At 37.5% G+C, this 17877-nt stretch overlaps 2 protein-coding genes across 24 annotated transcripts in view; one reads left to right on the top strand and one right to left on the bottom strand.

Annotated features, from left to right (window-relative positions):
• The window catches only part of GAB3 (GRB2 associated binding protein 3), a 774285-nt gene that overhangs the window by 653341 nt on the left and 103067 nt on the right, over positions 1-17877 (top strand). The gene's annotated exons all lie outside the window — the stretch shown is intronic.
• Positions 7244-17877, bottom strand: part of SMARCA1 (SNF2 related chromatin remodeling ATPase 1) — a 38740-nt gene continuing 28106 nt past the window's right edge. For 20 of the 22 annotated variants that reach the window (XM_086850678.1, XM_086850679.1, XM_086850691.1 and 17 more), the window contains 4 exons: positions 17322-17440; positions 16904-17116; positions 12080-12190; positions 10961-11436 (listed from right to left, as the gene is read on the bottom strand). In XM_086850678.1, the coding sequence (XP_086706804.1) occupies positions 11365-11436; positions 12080-12190; positions 16904-17116; positions 17322-17440 (515 nt within the window). In that variant the 3' untranslated portion in view covers positions 10961-11364. Of the gene's footprint in view, positions 11437-12079; positions 12191-16903; positions 17137-17220; positions 17441-17877 lie in introns of those variants that run through there. The other 2 variants (XM_086850676.1, XR_015276467.1) reach the window with 2 other exon arrangements.

The raw sequence follows: 17877 nt of genomic DNA, 5'->3' as shown, positions 1-17877 counted from the left end.
CTGCAGGAAGGGGAGACACTGGAGGGAATGCAGAAAGGCTACTGCATCCTCCCAGCCTCAGGGCCTCCTAAACTCATGCTGCAGACACCAGTGTGATCCCCAAAAGAACCAAGAGCTGCACTGGGGCTGTTCTGGTCACCTTCTCCCACAAAGTGCATCCTTTCAGAATAGCTCTACACATACCTTTTCTCCCAGTCTATGCACATGAGATAGGAGAGGGTAAGAAAAAGGCAACCTTGAACTTTCCCTGCAATGAGTAGAGGAAGCATAAAATTAACTGTGTTTTCCAAATCTTGCTATGATGCTGTATAAAAAAAAACAGGTTCTTGCATCGGCTACCCACCCACAACAATTTATAGCACTTGATTTGGGGGCATTAACCTCTGCACACAAAATGTGTCAGCTCTTATTACTCATTGTAAACTTGTCATCAGCATGGAAATCTGCTCTGCAAGGCTACTGAGGCTGGTCCTGAAATTGTAAACAGCCCATTAAATAGGAGTAATAAATACTCCAAAGTGCTGTAGATCTTGGTCAGTTAAAAAGTACTAGACAGATTTTAAACCACAAAAAAATGCTTGGCTCCATCTAAATCCCCTTCTTGCAATCCAACCCAATGCTGCACTGCAAGAAATTGAGGGGGAAAAAGCAAGCACGTAAAACCTACACAAAGACAGAAAATACAGGAGCACTTTCATAGCTGCTGTCTGCTGGAGCAAACACCAACACCAGCATGGAAAACACTCTGCTGAAAGAGAGGGATGAAACACAGGCAGGGGATGCCTATGAGCACACATCCTTGTTTATATCAAAGGTGCATCTGATCCATCTGAGCCATCTCAGGCAAGAGAAACAAGAAAAGGCTGCACTGGTGGTAACTGGTGATTTTGCACTGGAACACAGAACTGTGGAGGAGGCAGAAACAAGATGTGGTGTCTAGTTTATAGAAATATTTTTGCTAAGACAAAAACATCTAAAGCAGCTGGTTCTGTGTAACTTGGTCCCTGGACCAGTGCAGACACTGGGATGGGATGGGGACCTGGGTCTTACCACCACAGAGGAAACACCTGAACTCATTTTTGCTGGGCTGGAACTCAGCTGATCCTCACAATAATTTAAACTGCTCTCAAGGATAGAAGCTACATGTTTCTGTCTTTACTGAAGACCAGAAAACTTCATTTACTCCCCTGATTGCATTAACCAATATGAAACAAAGTAATTTTTAATAATGTGTGCCATGGCAGAGAAAAATGTATACAATCACAGAGCTGGTATAATAGGATTTAATTCTGCTTCAGATGTGCTAGTTTTAATAAAAAAGGATTGAGCAAATCTAAAATAAATTACACTGAAAGGTCAGGCTTATTGCTTGTACAGTTATGTTAACTCTTCCACAGACATTTTTACAGACTGTATTTATGAGACCTTTTGATTTTCAGAAGAGGTATAAAGTACATCTGCAATTTTCTCATTATTTGCAGCAATGTTTCTTCTACAAGTGTCATTTCTTGGTACTTCAATATAGATTTATTTAACAGACATCTATAAAAAATTATGAGTTATTTATCAGGTGGTTTTGTTAAATTAGTGAAACTGTAATTCCCAACTGAAACTTAAACCCAACTAGAAAAAAATTTGTTAAGGGAATGATGATTTCCAATTGTGTGCAAATGACACTCATGATTTTTTTATGCACTAATCATTCCACCAGCATGTCATTTATTCAATAGAAAGCAAATCAATTACTAATTTTTATATATAGCTACAGCCCTGATACTGTGAACTACTCAGAACAGCCATGAATTTGGAAGAACTGTAGACACTGAATCTTATTACAAGGCTCTTATTAATATTACAGCAGCACCTCAAGACCCTATCCAAGATCATAGCCCTCATCACTTAGTGCTACCATAACCCAGAGATAAATATCCATCCTCCCTGTAAAGGAAATACACAGCATAAACAGACCTTAGCAGAGGAAACAACAGAGTTTGCAAAGAAAGGAGCTTGCTGCAGTCTCAGGAGACACAGAAGAGCACGGCAATGTCCCAGTTCAGAGTCCCAGGCTGCTGCTCTCCTTCATTGTCTGACACAAATCCTGCAGGCACAACCTGGGACTCAAACAAGCTGCAGTTACATTTCATTCTTACTCAATTCCTTGCCATTGCCATGGCTGCACAAGTCCATTGGGTATGAGCACAGATGTTCTCTTGCTGCTTCTTGGTGGTTTTACCCAACTCAGGTGAACATGAGACCTCACAATTGGAAAGAAGTGCCACTCCTACATCATTCTTGATATTATATCTAGACACCAGAAGCTCAATTCTCTACAGCCGCACCAGAGAAATACTGCTGAATTTGACCAAAGAAACTATTGGAAAGAACAGAAAATTCAAACCAGTCCTGGTATCTGTGTCCACAGTTCCAGGCAACCTAGGCTCTAGTCCACCAGCAGTGAGCAGAGACAAAGTGGGCTGGACTGTGTCACCACATTTAAAAGTAAAATCATGGGTTCACTGTGAAGTTCTACTCAACACTCACACCAGCAAAGAGTCTCTCCAGCGGGATAATAAAGACCTGGCACAGCAGCCAAAGACTTTCCCAGGGGAATCTTGGGTTAAGAGTCACTTCAATTCCAAAACACTGTTTTTTATGTCTGATACCGCTCTGACAAGATATGTGTATCTATTTCCACCTATATAATAGAAACTACAGTGTTTGCATGTGCCCTGCTACATACAATCTGCAGTTACTGATGCTGTGATTGATATAAATCCTCTCATGTCCCACAGGAATGTGGTCTCCATCTGACAAAACTATCTATTTTGTCTTTTTAATTGGTTTCCTGCCAGCTGAGGTCTTCATCCATTTGATCAAGTGAACTATGTCCTCAACCAACTCTTCCTGATATTTTTCCTCTCTTTTTTTAAAAGCAACATCCCAAGACCATGAAAGCAGTAAAAAAATTGCATTTTCTCAACTTTTATGACTATTGCTAATTCCCAATGAGAAAAATATTTTTATAGCAACTCTTAAACAAAGCCCTCAAAGCCCTTTAAATTAAAAATAATTTATTAATGCAGAGAAATTGGCACCGCTGCTGATCCCAGGTTGTAAGCAACTTTGTTTAACCAAGAGCAACTCAGAAAACTGAGGTACATAATCCACTACCAGAGTCTGAGCAAGGCTGTGTTGCTCATCCTGCTGCACTAATTACACAGGAGCTTTCTCTCAGCTCTCCCGCACATGTGGGTGGGCTCGGAGTGACAGCCTTCCCACATTGCTTCATCTGGCCCACACCAGAACATCTAGTTCTGAGCAAGGAATCGTACATCCACTCCAAACTCCAGGAACAAGTTAGAGTGCAATCAGTAGTTTCATTCCAATCCAGAAGATAAGGGTGATTTGTGTGGGGTGTATCAATAGGGTTAGCAGCTCCATATTACTTTTAGTTTCCTCCAGTGAGAAAGAGTTTCTGCCCACCTCCAGATACACTGAACACTACAAGAGCCTTCTGTGCAGAGACATTGATTTCTGAAGGGTGATGGGTTTGCCTGTGTACAATATGGATGGGCATTGGGACCTGGGATCAGACAGCCAACCAATCCTTGCACCCCAGGCTTCTAAACAAACTTTTAAACCAGGATGCCTCACACCAGCATTTTAAGAAAATCCTACAGCACCCAAGAAATAAATAGACTGGCATTACTCTTATGTTTCTGATTCTGCCTCAGGTTCACTACAAAGTAACTTGTAGCTCAATAAACTTTGACATGTTTTCATGTTATAAAAACAAAGAGAAAACCTTATTTATTCACTTTTTACCTCATACATCCCAAATCAATAATTGCATCTATTGATTGATGACAAATTTAAAACTTTAATTTACATTGAGTACCATAACCTAGTAAGACAGCAACAACTGAATTTGTTGAAATTGATTTTCATTTCCAATAGAAAATCTTCAGGCCCATAGCATAATAAGATGCAGTACATGGAGCAGTTAATTACCAGTGAGTATCACAAAATCTAAAATTAAATTTCTTTTTGAACATTGAAAGAAAATACTGAGTCTCTAGGGCTGACACTTAAGAAAAAGAAACTTCTTGTACCTCTTCCACATGTTCAATCACATAACATTAATCAATCCTTTGTAATGTAAGTAAGTAAAATTATTTCAGAGATATGTATGTATAGAAGCCACAAATTAATGCTGACACGTTTTTAAAGGGTATGGTTTTTGGTTTGTTTTTTTTCATTACAGTAACATAATTCTAATACCAAGTCCCTCAAGAGAAGTCCTGCTTTTTGTGGTGCAGACATGCCTGCCTTCAAGCAGACACTGAATGTGCTCTAATACAAAGCCAAAACAGACCTTGCAGGCTCTGAGTGTCTCATCGAGTGCCACATTAGCTGTATCTCAGTTTAAACTTTGGTAAGACACCTTTTAAGTTGAGCATAATGCAACTTCTGGATGGGAAGGCCTCCTCAAATCACCTCTTACATGGCAACTAGCCAGCCAGCCAGGCAGTTTGCATGTATGTTTGGAACTGAATGGCAACTCTGAGGAGACAGCTGGACTACAGCCCAGTCAACACAAAAATGAAGCAATTGCACAGAGCACCTTAATACTGCCATATCACTGGTCTTGTTCACAGTGAATGGAGCTTCTCCATCTTCACATTTCCTCCTTTCAGATCCAACACCACCACCTGGGGTCTGAACATGTCTGAACAACATGGGAGCACTGCAGGCAGGAAAAGCCAGAATGGAGCACAACCCAACCAACAGTGCTGTCACAAGCTGCACTCCACACGAGGCACGTGGACAGTTCCCGTGCCTTCGTAATCCACTCACTCAGGCAGCAAGTTACAGTGGCTTTACTTTCAATTTCTACTTACTAGCAATAGAAAGAAATATATTTATCCATCAATCTCCAATTAATTATACACAGATTTTTACAGCCCAGCTCTCATCTCTGCTCTAGCACAGGCAATTTTTTCCAGGATTCAGCGTTTTTGCTCCCCATTTCAAATGTTGGATGGGGAGCCTGCTGTGGGAGCAGGGCTTGCACAGGGACTGGGCACTGTGCCAAGACACCCCATCTGTTAATTTGGACAGCTTTCCAAGAAGCCTCCACACGAAAATATCCAAGATGCCAACTGACACAGCAGGATTTGAAATAAGGCCTAGAAGCAAAGGCTTAGTCACAGCTAAAAGAGCATCACATACATGTGCATCCTCCTGGTCCTGACTTCACCTCTCTTCCATCCCAACACCAGTCATGATTTAAAGCAGGTTGTAATAACAACTGGCAACTTCTTGCCCCTCCCGCCTCTGTTTTCCAGCCTCATGATCACTGTTCAGCAGCACAGTTTAGCATCAAACTCCAGGATGGTCCAATTGATGTGTCCAGAGGTCAGGCAGACTCCACAGCACAGCAATTAAGTGCCTGGGTTTGCAGCCTCCAGCCAGGGCATAGTAACCGAGGGCAGCCTTACATGGACCGTGGAGCAGAAGGGAACATCAGACAAGCCACAGCTCCCTTTGTGTCAGGGCAGAGGACACTGAATGGAAGTAACCATCCATATTAGTAATCCTACAAGGGCACTCAAAGCTTCCAAGCCAATAAATGGTCTTATTCAGCTCAAGGACCAGGCACTAGTGTCACCTCCCTACAGAGAGGGACAGACAACTTTTCCTGCCACCCAGAGCAGAAATCAGGCAGGCACAAAGCCACAGCAGGTTGAGGTTTTTTGAGAAGAACTGACTGAAGGCAAAGGGAGGTGGTGCAGACTAGGCAGGGAACACACAAATGATTGTACGAACACCTAGGCTAAAAGGGCCCTGTAGCATCAGGGCTCCTGAAGTGAACATCATCCCACACCTCCACTCAGGTTACACACCCAGCTAAAACACCCTTTCTAAGTAAATTTAAAAAAAAAGAAAAAAAAAATCCTGACCAACAGCCCTCCATGAACAAAGATATGAAAATCTAGGCATCTAGAAAATAGTAATTTTAAGAAAATGCAAGTACTACAGTTGTAAGGAAACAGAAGTAACAAAAACACTCAATGTAAACTCATCTCTCAAGTAATATCCACCTGTTAAGCTAAAAAAAAAGAAAACACATAACAAATGCCATTTACCAAACTGATGGATAGTATTTAATATTTTGTGGCCTTCAGCAGTGTCTACCTAATTAAGAAATGAGAAGATAAATGAAGATGACTTTTCAGTCTGTCCTCTTACAGCACGGAACTGCTAAGAAGCTGTCTACAGCCTGACCTTCCCCACAACAGAGCACATGAGAACAATCATCCTGTGTCAACACCAAACTCCACAGCCACTGAGTAGTTCTGCAGACAGCATCACTGTTGCTCTCCAGAAGTTTTGTTGCATGAACAGAGTATCTCCTCCAGGAAGGTTGGCAGGTACTGCTTCCAAGAAAATCCTGAAAACAGTACTTTGTGCTGGTAAACCCCTGAAAATATGCAAGTAGAAACTAGCTGTGTGATCCTGCTCAGTCTACCAGGAAGCAAAGCTATATGGAAGACCTATAGCTTTTGTAGTGAACCCAAAATTTTTTTTGTTTGGCCTCAGTTTGGCTGCTACTGAGGACCAGGTAAGCTGGAAGCACATATCCTTTCCCAGCTCATTCATCCTGGTCTAGGTGTCTCACCTGAAAAAGTGTGAGGTCTATCAAAAGTTTACTCTGGAGCAGACATAATTTCTACCAGCCAACACCAGAGAAACTGGTCCTCCAGTCTATCCTTTTATTTTAAGTTATCTTGAGGAAAAAAAACATTCATTTTAGAGCATGCACCTCACCAAACACAGTATCTAGCAATGCTACTGGTGATCAACAACAACAAAATTCATGGTTCCCATTATTTTATCAACTGGACTTAAGCTCCAAAGTATTTCATTTCAGGAAGACACCAGAGGTAAGAAATAAAAGGGAACCAGCAATACACTTTAATATAGGATCAACAAACATTGTGTAACACTGTACTAAGAGACAACACAGGCAAGGCTGTCACAAAAACATAGGTACTATGTTTCAGATCACAAGAAACTATCATTTGAAAGCAGATGTGGAACAGCCACATCTCCCCTTACATTCAGCCACAATGGCACAAGAGCAACAAAACCAAATCAAACTATCTTGTAAGTATCCAAGTAACATACCCCTGTTGTATGGTACATACCCTCTGGTATGTACCAGAATAACCAGAAGACATCGGGTTCATATTGACTTTTATTTTCATATATGTACAACTTAAGAAACAAATCCTAGACTGAAAAATTTTAGAAGTTATCTTGAACAACACAACTGAACACGACACCGACATACCTTTGAGGCAGCAAATATTACTCCTATTAAGGCTCTCATGAAAGCAAATATTACTCCTATTAAGGCTCTCATGAAAGGATGGATACCATGCAAATGCAATTCAAGAGTACATTACATTTCAAAATATGCAAACTAAGTTCAACTTTAAATCTTTCAGAAAAAGAACATAACAAACATTAGAACTATGAGCCACGAACACATTTACATACATGCTTGAAATTAAGCGTGTGGACCAGATAGTTAATTAAAATGTAACAAATGTCAACCTCTCTTCAGTCAGATCAGAACTACAGTTGGTAATCAATCCCTTCCAGCATCACAGGTGCCAATGTGTGCATCAACCTCATCATTTTGTATTCACATAAACTAATATTGACTGCAAAATTCCCCCTTTTTTCAACCTGTAACACTTTAGCATTAATTTCTCCTCAGTGAATGTACTTAATCCCCCTACTGAACGTGGGCAGGAGGCATGGTACAGAGAATGCCTGTAACACAGCAGGAACTGCAGGCACTGCACAACATTATTTCCATTGATGCCAAGCTAATTTTTGTATATATATTTGTAGTTTTGTAGCTATATGAAGGATATATATAAGCAAAAATTAGCTTGGCATCACCATCAGACACTCAGAGAGATGCTGATTAATTTCTGCATACTGTACTCCTTGCTCATCATCTCAAAGAGTGATAGCTGCTTTTTCCTTAACCCCTTACCAGCATCAGCACTAAATCAAACAAGCAAAGCTCATCTACTAGAAAAAAATTATTAATTAATATTTTAGTATAGTAATACCACTTGTGCAAACCAACATCTAAAGATGGTCTAATATTACCAGCAAGAAGAAAGTTAATTTCTTCTGTGTCATTGTAACAAAGTGAAATTACATACAATGAAGGTGGTTAGCAGCATTACTTTTTTGGTGTCATCACTAACATAACTCAAAAATAAAAGAACTAGTAAGTTGGAAATGATGAAAATGTGAAAAGGTAACTACCACAATTGCTGTGACCTCTCCCAGGACGTTACGTGCAACTGCCTGGTGAGTCAAAGGTGCTAGGTGACTCTTCAAGCCTGATGTTTACACAATCAAATTTAACTTGTCCACTGAAAAGAAACTAAATTAATTTTCAAAATGTTTTCTCTTGCAGCATTTTTGGCAACCCCAAAATAGCCTAAAGGCCCAAATTTTTCCTAAGTTTTCTATCGCATAACATTCAGTGCTTACAAATTTCTTATGAACAGTATTCCTTGCCTAAGAAATTAGCGGTTAAAAATAGGAAGATTCTTTCATTTCTGTCACCTAATTTTGAGTCACAGCAGCATATAATTTAAGATACTGCTAGGCACACACTGTGTTGATATCTGCAGCTGAAAGAATGAAAAAGGGAAAAGAAAGATCCATTTTCCTTTAATCCTGTCCAGCAGCTGTTGGCAATTTTCTTTAGCTATCACATGATGGATAGGAAGGTTCAATCCCCTAGGAACTGGTTTATAGTGTTCAAATGCTCTCAAGGACTCTTGTTCAACAGCACATTCAGTTTAACTAGGGACTACAGACTGCAAGAGGTAACAGATAGTTCCTGGGAGAATCTATCATTCTTCAGAGAAGCTGTCTGATCAAGAGATAAGATCTGAAAGAACAATTGCATTATCTTTAGCTACATGGTTTGTGTATCATGCCATTGAGATGAATGAACAGTAACTCAAGTGGTAACTCAAACCAAGAAATCTGCATAAAAGAACATGTTGAGATATTACCATTTTAAGACTTTCCATACACTTTGCAACACAGAAAAACTGGATGCACAAAACCATGCAAGTCAAACAAAGCTAATCTACAATAAACAAAACCAGAAAACACTTATTTCAAGACTTAAAACATTAAAATATTCATCCAATGCTAAATAGGAGCAATAGAATAAGCTCTAGACCTAGCCACGTAATTCCATAAACATTTCAACTGGCTCTTTCAGCCTTTACTTCTCATCTCTTTTAACGTGTTTTTATCATTTCAGGCCATAAACTTAGTGAGTGGCTGATGAGCCAAAATGCAAATGAAAATAAGGCATCTTGCTCTCTCTATTAATAGCAATGCTCCAGGGATTTGTGGTTATATGTGCATGTAGCTGCATAGCCTTTTTCCACAATTACATGGGATGTCCTCCTCCCAAGAATAAAGCAGGATGGTTAGCTGCTCCAGTACCAGAACTACATTCTGAGGAGACATGCTTCTTTCCTGAGCACACCAATCCCACCTGGGTTGCAGAATCATTTAAAAGCATGCTCTGACTCCTAAGACCAATCTCCTGCCTGGAATCTGTGCCCTGTCATTATCAGATGCACCTCTCTACTCATCAGATGAACAGACAAATATCAAGTCTTAAAAATATAAGCCCAGTGAAATAATTAATGTGGTCCCTGGCCAAAAGTTACACTCCAAAATACATAACCTAATCTTTTGAATTATCTTTTGAAATGCTCAACCAATCATCACACCTATTTTGCCCCAAACCTTTAACAGACACTACAAAAAAAGCCAGAAATTCCACATCAAACTTAAGAGATACTAATCCCAAAAACTTCAAAGATATAACAATATATTTAAAATTACATAGAAGAATATGGGCAAAGCTCAAGAACTTTATTTTATAAAGTCCTATATTTTACAAACACAGAAGAAGTTAGCCAATGCAAAGCACAAAAGAGTTAAGAGGTTTCTTGATTTCAAAACGCCTCAAGCCACTGAAGGAAGCAAACTGCACTAGAAGAAGTTGACAAGTAGTCTTCAAGGAAAGTACCATGTAAAGCACACTGCATTAATCTAGACCTGACATTATGAGGGTATGTTTCACTATAGCAAGGTCTGTACTAAACACCAGATCAGAGACAGAACATTAAAGTAAAACATCAGATGTCACAGCCACTGTTCTACTGATCCAGGAAAGGCAGAGACTCCGAAATGAGCAGGAACTGTGAACCTGCTTAATAAAGGCCATTCTTGCAAAGTCAAAAATCATACATCCAACACTTTCATCCCTTCATTAAAATAGAAATACTAAAAAGGAGCACTCCATAACATATCCCCATTGCTTCTGACTGACACGATGAATTAAAGGTAAAAAAAGAACTTTAGCAGAGATAATTAGAGCAACAAAGATCTTTCAACACAAGGCAGCAGAGCTGAGAAACCTACCAACCAGAAAGTGAATTATTTTGTTTGCTACTTAAACAACCAGAAGCTGTGAACTACTTCCTTTTATGAGTCATAGAAAAGCTTTCATCTGGAGGCCATTCTGAGAAAAACCTCACCCTGTGTTTAAGCATGTAGACCAGCAGAAATCATTGATTAAGAAAAACAAGAAGTGTGTATTTGCTGGGCTTCCTTCTGAAAATTTCAGAGAAAACGTCCATTTAATGCAGAGAGCAAACAAGGTTGTCAGTCTAGGTTTTGCTCTGTCATGCTCCTGGTCCTGTCTACGTACTCCTCTGAAAAAAATCTGATTGATGATGAAGGCACAATTATACAGACTTTAACATTCTCTCTAAACATAGCTATGCAAAAAAGGGAATGAGGGTAGGGAAAACAAAGGTGAAGTATATTTCTCTTCAATTAATTAAGTCCATTTATTTTCCAACAACGATATAAATTTAAAATATGAAACAACAACAATACAGCTATAGAATCTAGGTTTTCTTTCAAAGCAGCAGCTTATAAAACATATAAAAGCTAAAACCTCAGCACAAGCTTCAGAAAACCAAGAACTGAGTGAATTTTGCCAAAGACATGAAACTCACAAAATACAGTACACAAAAATACTGGAATGCATAAGATATAAAGTTACACATTTTAGGTAAAGAAAGGCATTGTAAAGGATACAAAATTTGCAAAATTAAAGCATGGGACTTGGGGAAGAGTACCATGAATACAAAGAAGTTGGCAATTAATATACATAGATGGAGTGAAGAACGTGGCAGTTTAATATTTAGCATTCAGTTTCCAGGTTCATGACTTCACTTTCTTAGCATCTTTTTTTCCAGAGTTTTCAGCAGCCAAATCTGCTTTTCTCTTCTGTGACTAAAGAGAAAAAACAAGTATAAATTTAACAAGATGGTAGCATTATAAAAACAAAAAAATTAAATACATAACTGACTTCAAAAGGGAATGTGTAACACCAATGCATTCTAGATTTCAGTTCATCTTTGTAGGATATAATGGAAAGGCAAATATTAATCCCTGATGTAGACACTTAATTCTCCTACCCTTTTTATATTCTTAAAATTTTACACTGTCTCAGTGGTGCAGGCATCACACATACCATGAATTGGATGAAAAGATCAGAACGTTGACTTATACAGAATTCTGTTCTAAAGATGACAACCCTTCAAAATAAAGCAGCACTTTAATTTCTCCTTCCAGCAACTACTATGCAGGGGAGGAAAAAATATCTGAGAAGAAACTGAAGCAACATGCGATCTACGTAAGTAGGAAGAAAGTAGGCAGTGCGACGCTCTAAAAAGTCTTTCTCTGCTACTTAAACAAAAGATTTCTGAAAAAAAACAAAACAAAAAAAAAAGCGCCCCCAAGTACTAAACATTGGGAATACCTACCTAAGCAAATCTAGGAGAGCTGTGAATAGACAAATATTTCAGTTTAATCTAAATAAATATATAATTGAATTCTACCCCATTGGAAGTAAAATAAGTGCTGCTAAACATACTGCTGTAACTTTCGCTCCTCTTTTCTTCTTTTCAGCTCTTTCTTTTTCCTCAATTTCCATATTTTCTTTTTCTATTAATGATATGAGAGTATTGCAGCGTCTCTGAAACTCCTAAGGAAAGAGAACACATCAAACTTTTAAGTAAATTATACAGCTTTTCTTGCTTCTTGTATGTTCAAAATTCTTTAATTTCAAAGCACTTACATTTTCCTTAAATATTCAATAATACTAATCATTAGCTCAGTTACTATTATCCGTCTTTCTCTCAGTGTAACCTATAGAAACAGAAAAGGATTTTTTCTCCTCCTGACAAGGAGTTTTCAGGATTCTGTCTTACAGACTGACATCCCAAAGACTGATGTGATCTTTCATCTTCGTTAATGAAGCAAATTACAGCCTGCCAGCATAGTATGCAAGATTTTAAGAAAGAGGACTTCAAGTATATCTTTAAAGAGAGAAAAGGAAGCAAAGCTATCTTAAGCAATACTTTTCTGTGGCATACAGACTACAGTGGGGTTTTTTTTTGGTGAAAAGACACAGTAGAGCTGCAAATTGGCCAAAAATCTATTCAGTCTTAAATTGTGAACTCACTGTTGTATTTTTATAGAACTTGAGATAGTAGGCCCTAAATGCTTTTAACATCAAGACTTGCAAGACATCTGAAAGCCATCAGGACTAAATGCCATAATGTTGCTTACAAATTAAAAAGTATATCCAATACAACTCAAAATATCTGTATTGCAATTACTAATGGTTGGCTTGCTTAACAGAACTCACTTGATTTGTGTAATTTCTTGTACACTATTTAAAAGAAAAAGATGTCTTACAAAATACCTAACAGTCCCTATTTTTATTATTATTCTGTATATTCTATGTACTATCGAGAATATAATTCCATGGGCTTTTCTTCCCAAATCAGGAAGCTCTCTTCTGATGAAAACAAAGCACAAAAAATATGTCTCATCTCTGCTAAACTAAGTGAAGCCATTTTTGAAGCATAGACTATCCTAGAATTACCTAGAAGCATGTATCTTAACCTGCAATGGGTCCATTTGCAATGAAGTGAACAAGTGACCTTTTCTCCCAGAAATTAATCTCTTATTTTCTTGGCATAGCTAAGCTGGATATTGCCTCAGCCATCACAGTCCATCATGGTGATGGCTAAGATGCAGCCTCTGAGCTTTCCTGATCCTGAACCTTCCCGAACAGGCAAGCATGTGACTCATCTTTGAGATGCTCTAACCCTCAAGCTTAACCGCATTCTTTAAGTTTTATGGTTTCCACAGACTCCTCTACAAAGGTTGCTCCATGGCCTTGGCCATAAACTGTGTAGTTCAGAATGGACACAGAGAATCCTACCACCTTTTTATCAGACACACACAAAAAATCCTCAGCACATTTTTCTTTACAACTCCCTTCCAGAAATGTTCCAGTGTCATGCTTCTAGCTTCACCAACAGAGTACTGTAATAAATTGCTTTTATCACATCCCTGTAGCAATAACCCCCCACACTCCAGTGAAGGTTAAACCATGAATTAGGGTGCCATGCTTGTGCCCTGGTATGTGACAGTCCTTCTGGAGCTAAAATACTCTGACTTAAATTAATAAACTCCCTCAAATTGCACCCAAACAACAAATTTCATATAAAAAAGCAACAACTCTGAACTCGAGTTCAAGCCATCCCAATATATACCACAACCCAAACACAGAATAAGAGAGCCTTTATCCCAAAAACCTACACTCTACAGATGAACAGATATGAAAAAAGACCAAAATAGAATGAGGACTGTCAATATGCCAGAAGTATTTTACATCATTTAAATTTGTGTATATTGCACTCAGATTTAGGAACGGAGGTAAAAAGTGATGACAAGCTCCTTCATCTTTATCATCATCATCATCATCAAGGATGATAATCATGGATTTTTTTTTCTAGCATATGAGAAATGGGATTGAGTTAAACTCAAAACAAGCAACTAATCAGACTAAGAAATAACCTTGATCCACTTGCCTAAGGCCCTCAGAAAGATCCTTCTCTTTCCTGGGGACAAATGCTTAAATGCTTAAATGTATGCATAAATACATACATTTATAAAGTGTTCAGGTTCACGGTTAGACTTTCCAGATGGACTACTGCTCCAAAGCATCTGTTGTGGATAGAAGATAGACTCACGAACAAGATTCTTTGGAGAATCACAAAATCAGCTGACAGTAACACAGGTTGCTTGTACATCTACCATGAAAAATAATCTGAGTGACAAATCCTGCACTAAAGCTACTGAAATTTCAATATGGACTGCTGCATTCCATTTTAGTACTATGAAAATACACTTATTTAAAAATGCCTTGCACTTTTAGAGATGAGTTTTTACTCTGTGTGGCCTGATACTTTTTTTTTTTGGATGGAAAGAGAGTATCTGTACTTTGTTCACCTCCTCACAGCTGTAAAGACCTGGATTGCAATAAATAAAATGGGAGCACTGAACCATTGCTTTCCACATGGCTGGAGGCAGAGATGCTGACTTGGGAGCAAAGGCAGCCCTCAACTCTGTCCAGAGGCCTGGGTATTTCTGTATTTACTAAGGAGTCATTTGTCTTATGCCAGGGAGTGTTTGCAGAAAGCTAAAAGAGAATATGCATAATTTATGACTTCAGAGAACAGATACATGCCTCACTACTGCCATGATATTTTGCATTCTTCCTGCATGGACGGAAATTAAAAAACAAAACAAAATAAACAAACAAAAAAAACCCAACCTGTGCTTAATTTAAAAAGAAAAAAAAAATTACAATATTAGGCACTCATGGTATCTTTAAGAACTTACATTTGGGGTAAACCATTTGATTATAAAATAATTAAGTGAAGCAGAATTTGTTAATTGAAGAGAAATCTCTGGGAGAACAAACAATAGTAATAAGATAGAAGATAAATTAGAAATTTTTATGGAATTCAAGAGACATCTAGTGGTTAGAACACAAAGCTTTCTCAAAGAGCCTGCTAAGCCATTTTCAGAATTTGCTGCCCTTTTTATCTTGTTTCATATGAGTAAATGATCACGTGTGAATTTCAGTATTTTAGGAAGCCTTCTCCACTTTCACTAAACTTATTTACTCCTCTATAAATATTTGTATTTATACTTTATTATTTTTAGCATGTGATTTTCCAGCACATTTTACAAAAAAATAATCACCGAACTAGTGCAAAATGGACCCACAGAAATTAACACCTCCACAAATGTCAGGACATTAGAATATATCAACTATATTACTAAGCCATACAGAGCATGATAATTTAGAACATTTCAGAAAATTAAATGCACATTGAAAGTGAAAGATTGTTTTAAGTTTGCATTTCTGTAATATTCTTTTTCAATCACGTAGTAGCAGAAAAACTAAAATTATTAATGGATAGAATTTTAAAAGAAAACGTAAGCCAAAAGATTCACTATATTCCCAGTGTCTCAGTTTCAGCATTAAGACACCACAGAACATATTTCTACACTTGAGCAAATGATTTCTATCCCATTTAAAAAAAAAAAAGTACACTGAACATAAGGATGCGCAAGACTTAAATTGAATATTTAACTCTACCCTGGACAACTATATATCAACTAATATTAGACACTATGCTATGTTTTTAATTTCTAGTACACATTTCTATGATTTATTTAAATGGATTCCTGCAAAAGCAACTTAAAATAAACTTCTTAATATACTAAGTATTGCAGGCTTCTCTCTTTATGGACGTCATTTTAAAATCCAGTATTTCTTCAAACAGACATTTTAGAAAGAAACACTTGTAATTCTTTTTAATTAAGGGCTAACTGCTACACTATTCAGAAATGCTTCAATTGCTGAAATACCAAGTAAAAAGTGTATTGCATAATCATAAGCAGTACTGGGAAAAGCAAATATACCCACCTGTTCAAATACACATTTTAAATATTTTATCTTATGATTTATTTATTCTTAGTACAGTATCCAGAACTCTGAAAAACATTCTTTCAGATAAATCCTGAAGTCGGGAAATGAAGACAAACAACAAGTAGAAAGAACTGAGCAAAAATTCAGGATAGATACAACAGCTTTTTAACACTGAAAGAGTGCCGTTTTCTGATGATGGTACCTACATACCTTAATATTTGCAACCACTAAAGCTGTGGTTATCAATTCCTGCTTAATGACTGAATTAAAAATGAATGGCTATGCTCTAAAATTCCAGTACTAGTCTACTTGCTATTAACCTTGTGTTATATTCTCTAAATACAAACAAAATTTTCAGTAAGGTATCCCTGAAGAAATTTAAGCACTTGCATGGGCTAGTCCACATTCCCAAAGTGCATTTTAAACCTAGTTCTTCAATGATTAATTTCTATGTGAATCACTAACTTTCCTCATGCTGTCAGAAATTAAATACTGTATAAAAAATCCTGCTTCCTTCTCCAAGTATATTATTCAGATGTTTTCAGTCTTTAATATTAATCTAACAACTCTAAAGAAGTTGTATTTTAAGAAACATTGTTTGGTAAAACACTCAGTTTGCAATAAAAGTAACAAGGATATTTTTAAGTTTAGTCTACCTCTGCATTAATCCCTCTGGGTTACATAGGGCTTCAGTTTGACAGTTTTTCTAATCTGTGTTTCAGTTGTATTGTGTTTTTTCTGTACTAAGGCAAAAGTTTACTTTAAAAAAAATAGAAACAAAAATAAAACCCAAAGTTATTCTTTCAGCATTTGTTTCCTAAACAAATTGTATGTGCCAGTGCTTAAAAAAAATAACAAGATACCTCATGTCATGCCCTAGTCCCTGTAAGTGATACCTACCATCGCAGTTCTGGATTTGATAAACCAGTCGAACCTGAACTGAGGAGCATTGCGCACACACTGCCTCAGCTCTTCGTACACATTTTCCTTGTCAAAGCCCATCTTGTGTAACATACAGATCAAAAATCTGTCTTCCTCTTCTGTGTAGTTTTTCCCTTTGTTTGTTCCATACTGAATACGCAGCTGATGAAAAGGTGCTTTGTACCTTGCAATCTGAACACAAAACAAAAGGACTAATAAACGTATGTTTATTATCAATGTTAACAATCAAGGAATTGTTACATGATACTGTGGATCACTGCTAGATGGAATACTACCTATGCTGCATAAAAAGACAGAACTCTCATCCCCAATTTTTCCTTTTCTGAAGGAACTGTTTGAAGTCAGCTGCAGAAAACAATAAAACTGGAATAATTACTTTGGCATCAAGGGCTTTCTTGATACTGATCCTCCGCTGAATTCTTGCCTCTCCTCGTTCAATTTGTGCCATAATCCTCTCAATGTCCTGTAGTTCATTACAACGTTCCCAGAAAACAGCTGAAAACACAGAACAATACTGCTGAATATAATCTTTTCCTCTGCACTTAAAACTTTACTGTTAAGATACTCTGGCAAAAAAAAAAAAAAAAAATTATCTTGTACTTCTATTAAATATTAAACAGTAAGCTAATGCTCTCCAGCTTACTAGGCTAACCAAAAAATAAGCTTGCATTGATTCTTTATTCAGTGTCTTTAAAAGTTAGCTGTAAGTAAAGGCTTAGTAAAAATTCTAACAAAATTTACATGCAACATATTTAATCGTAAAATCAATTCAACACTTTGAAGGGAACTCTTGCAGAGCTCTTCCTTTTTAACTACAGGAAGAATATTGCAAAGTTGATTTTATGAAGGCGTTTAATAAAATTACACCCAAGGCTGAAAGAGGAAGAAACCTCAAAAGCACTCTGTAAATACAAAAGACAAAGATACAGTGT

The sequence above is a fragment of the Cyanistes caeruleus genome, chromosome 14 (assembly GCF_971803275.1).
Source record: "Cyanistes caeruleus chromosome 14, bCyaCae1.hap1.1, whole genome shotgun sequence".
Lineage (NCBI taxonomy): Eukaryota > Metazoa > Chordata > Aves > Passeriformes > Paridae > Cyanistes > Cyanistes caeruleus.
The sequence above is the reverse complement of the archived record's forward strand: the minus strand, read 5'-3'. Positions and strand labels throughout refer to the sequence as shown.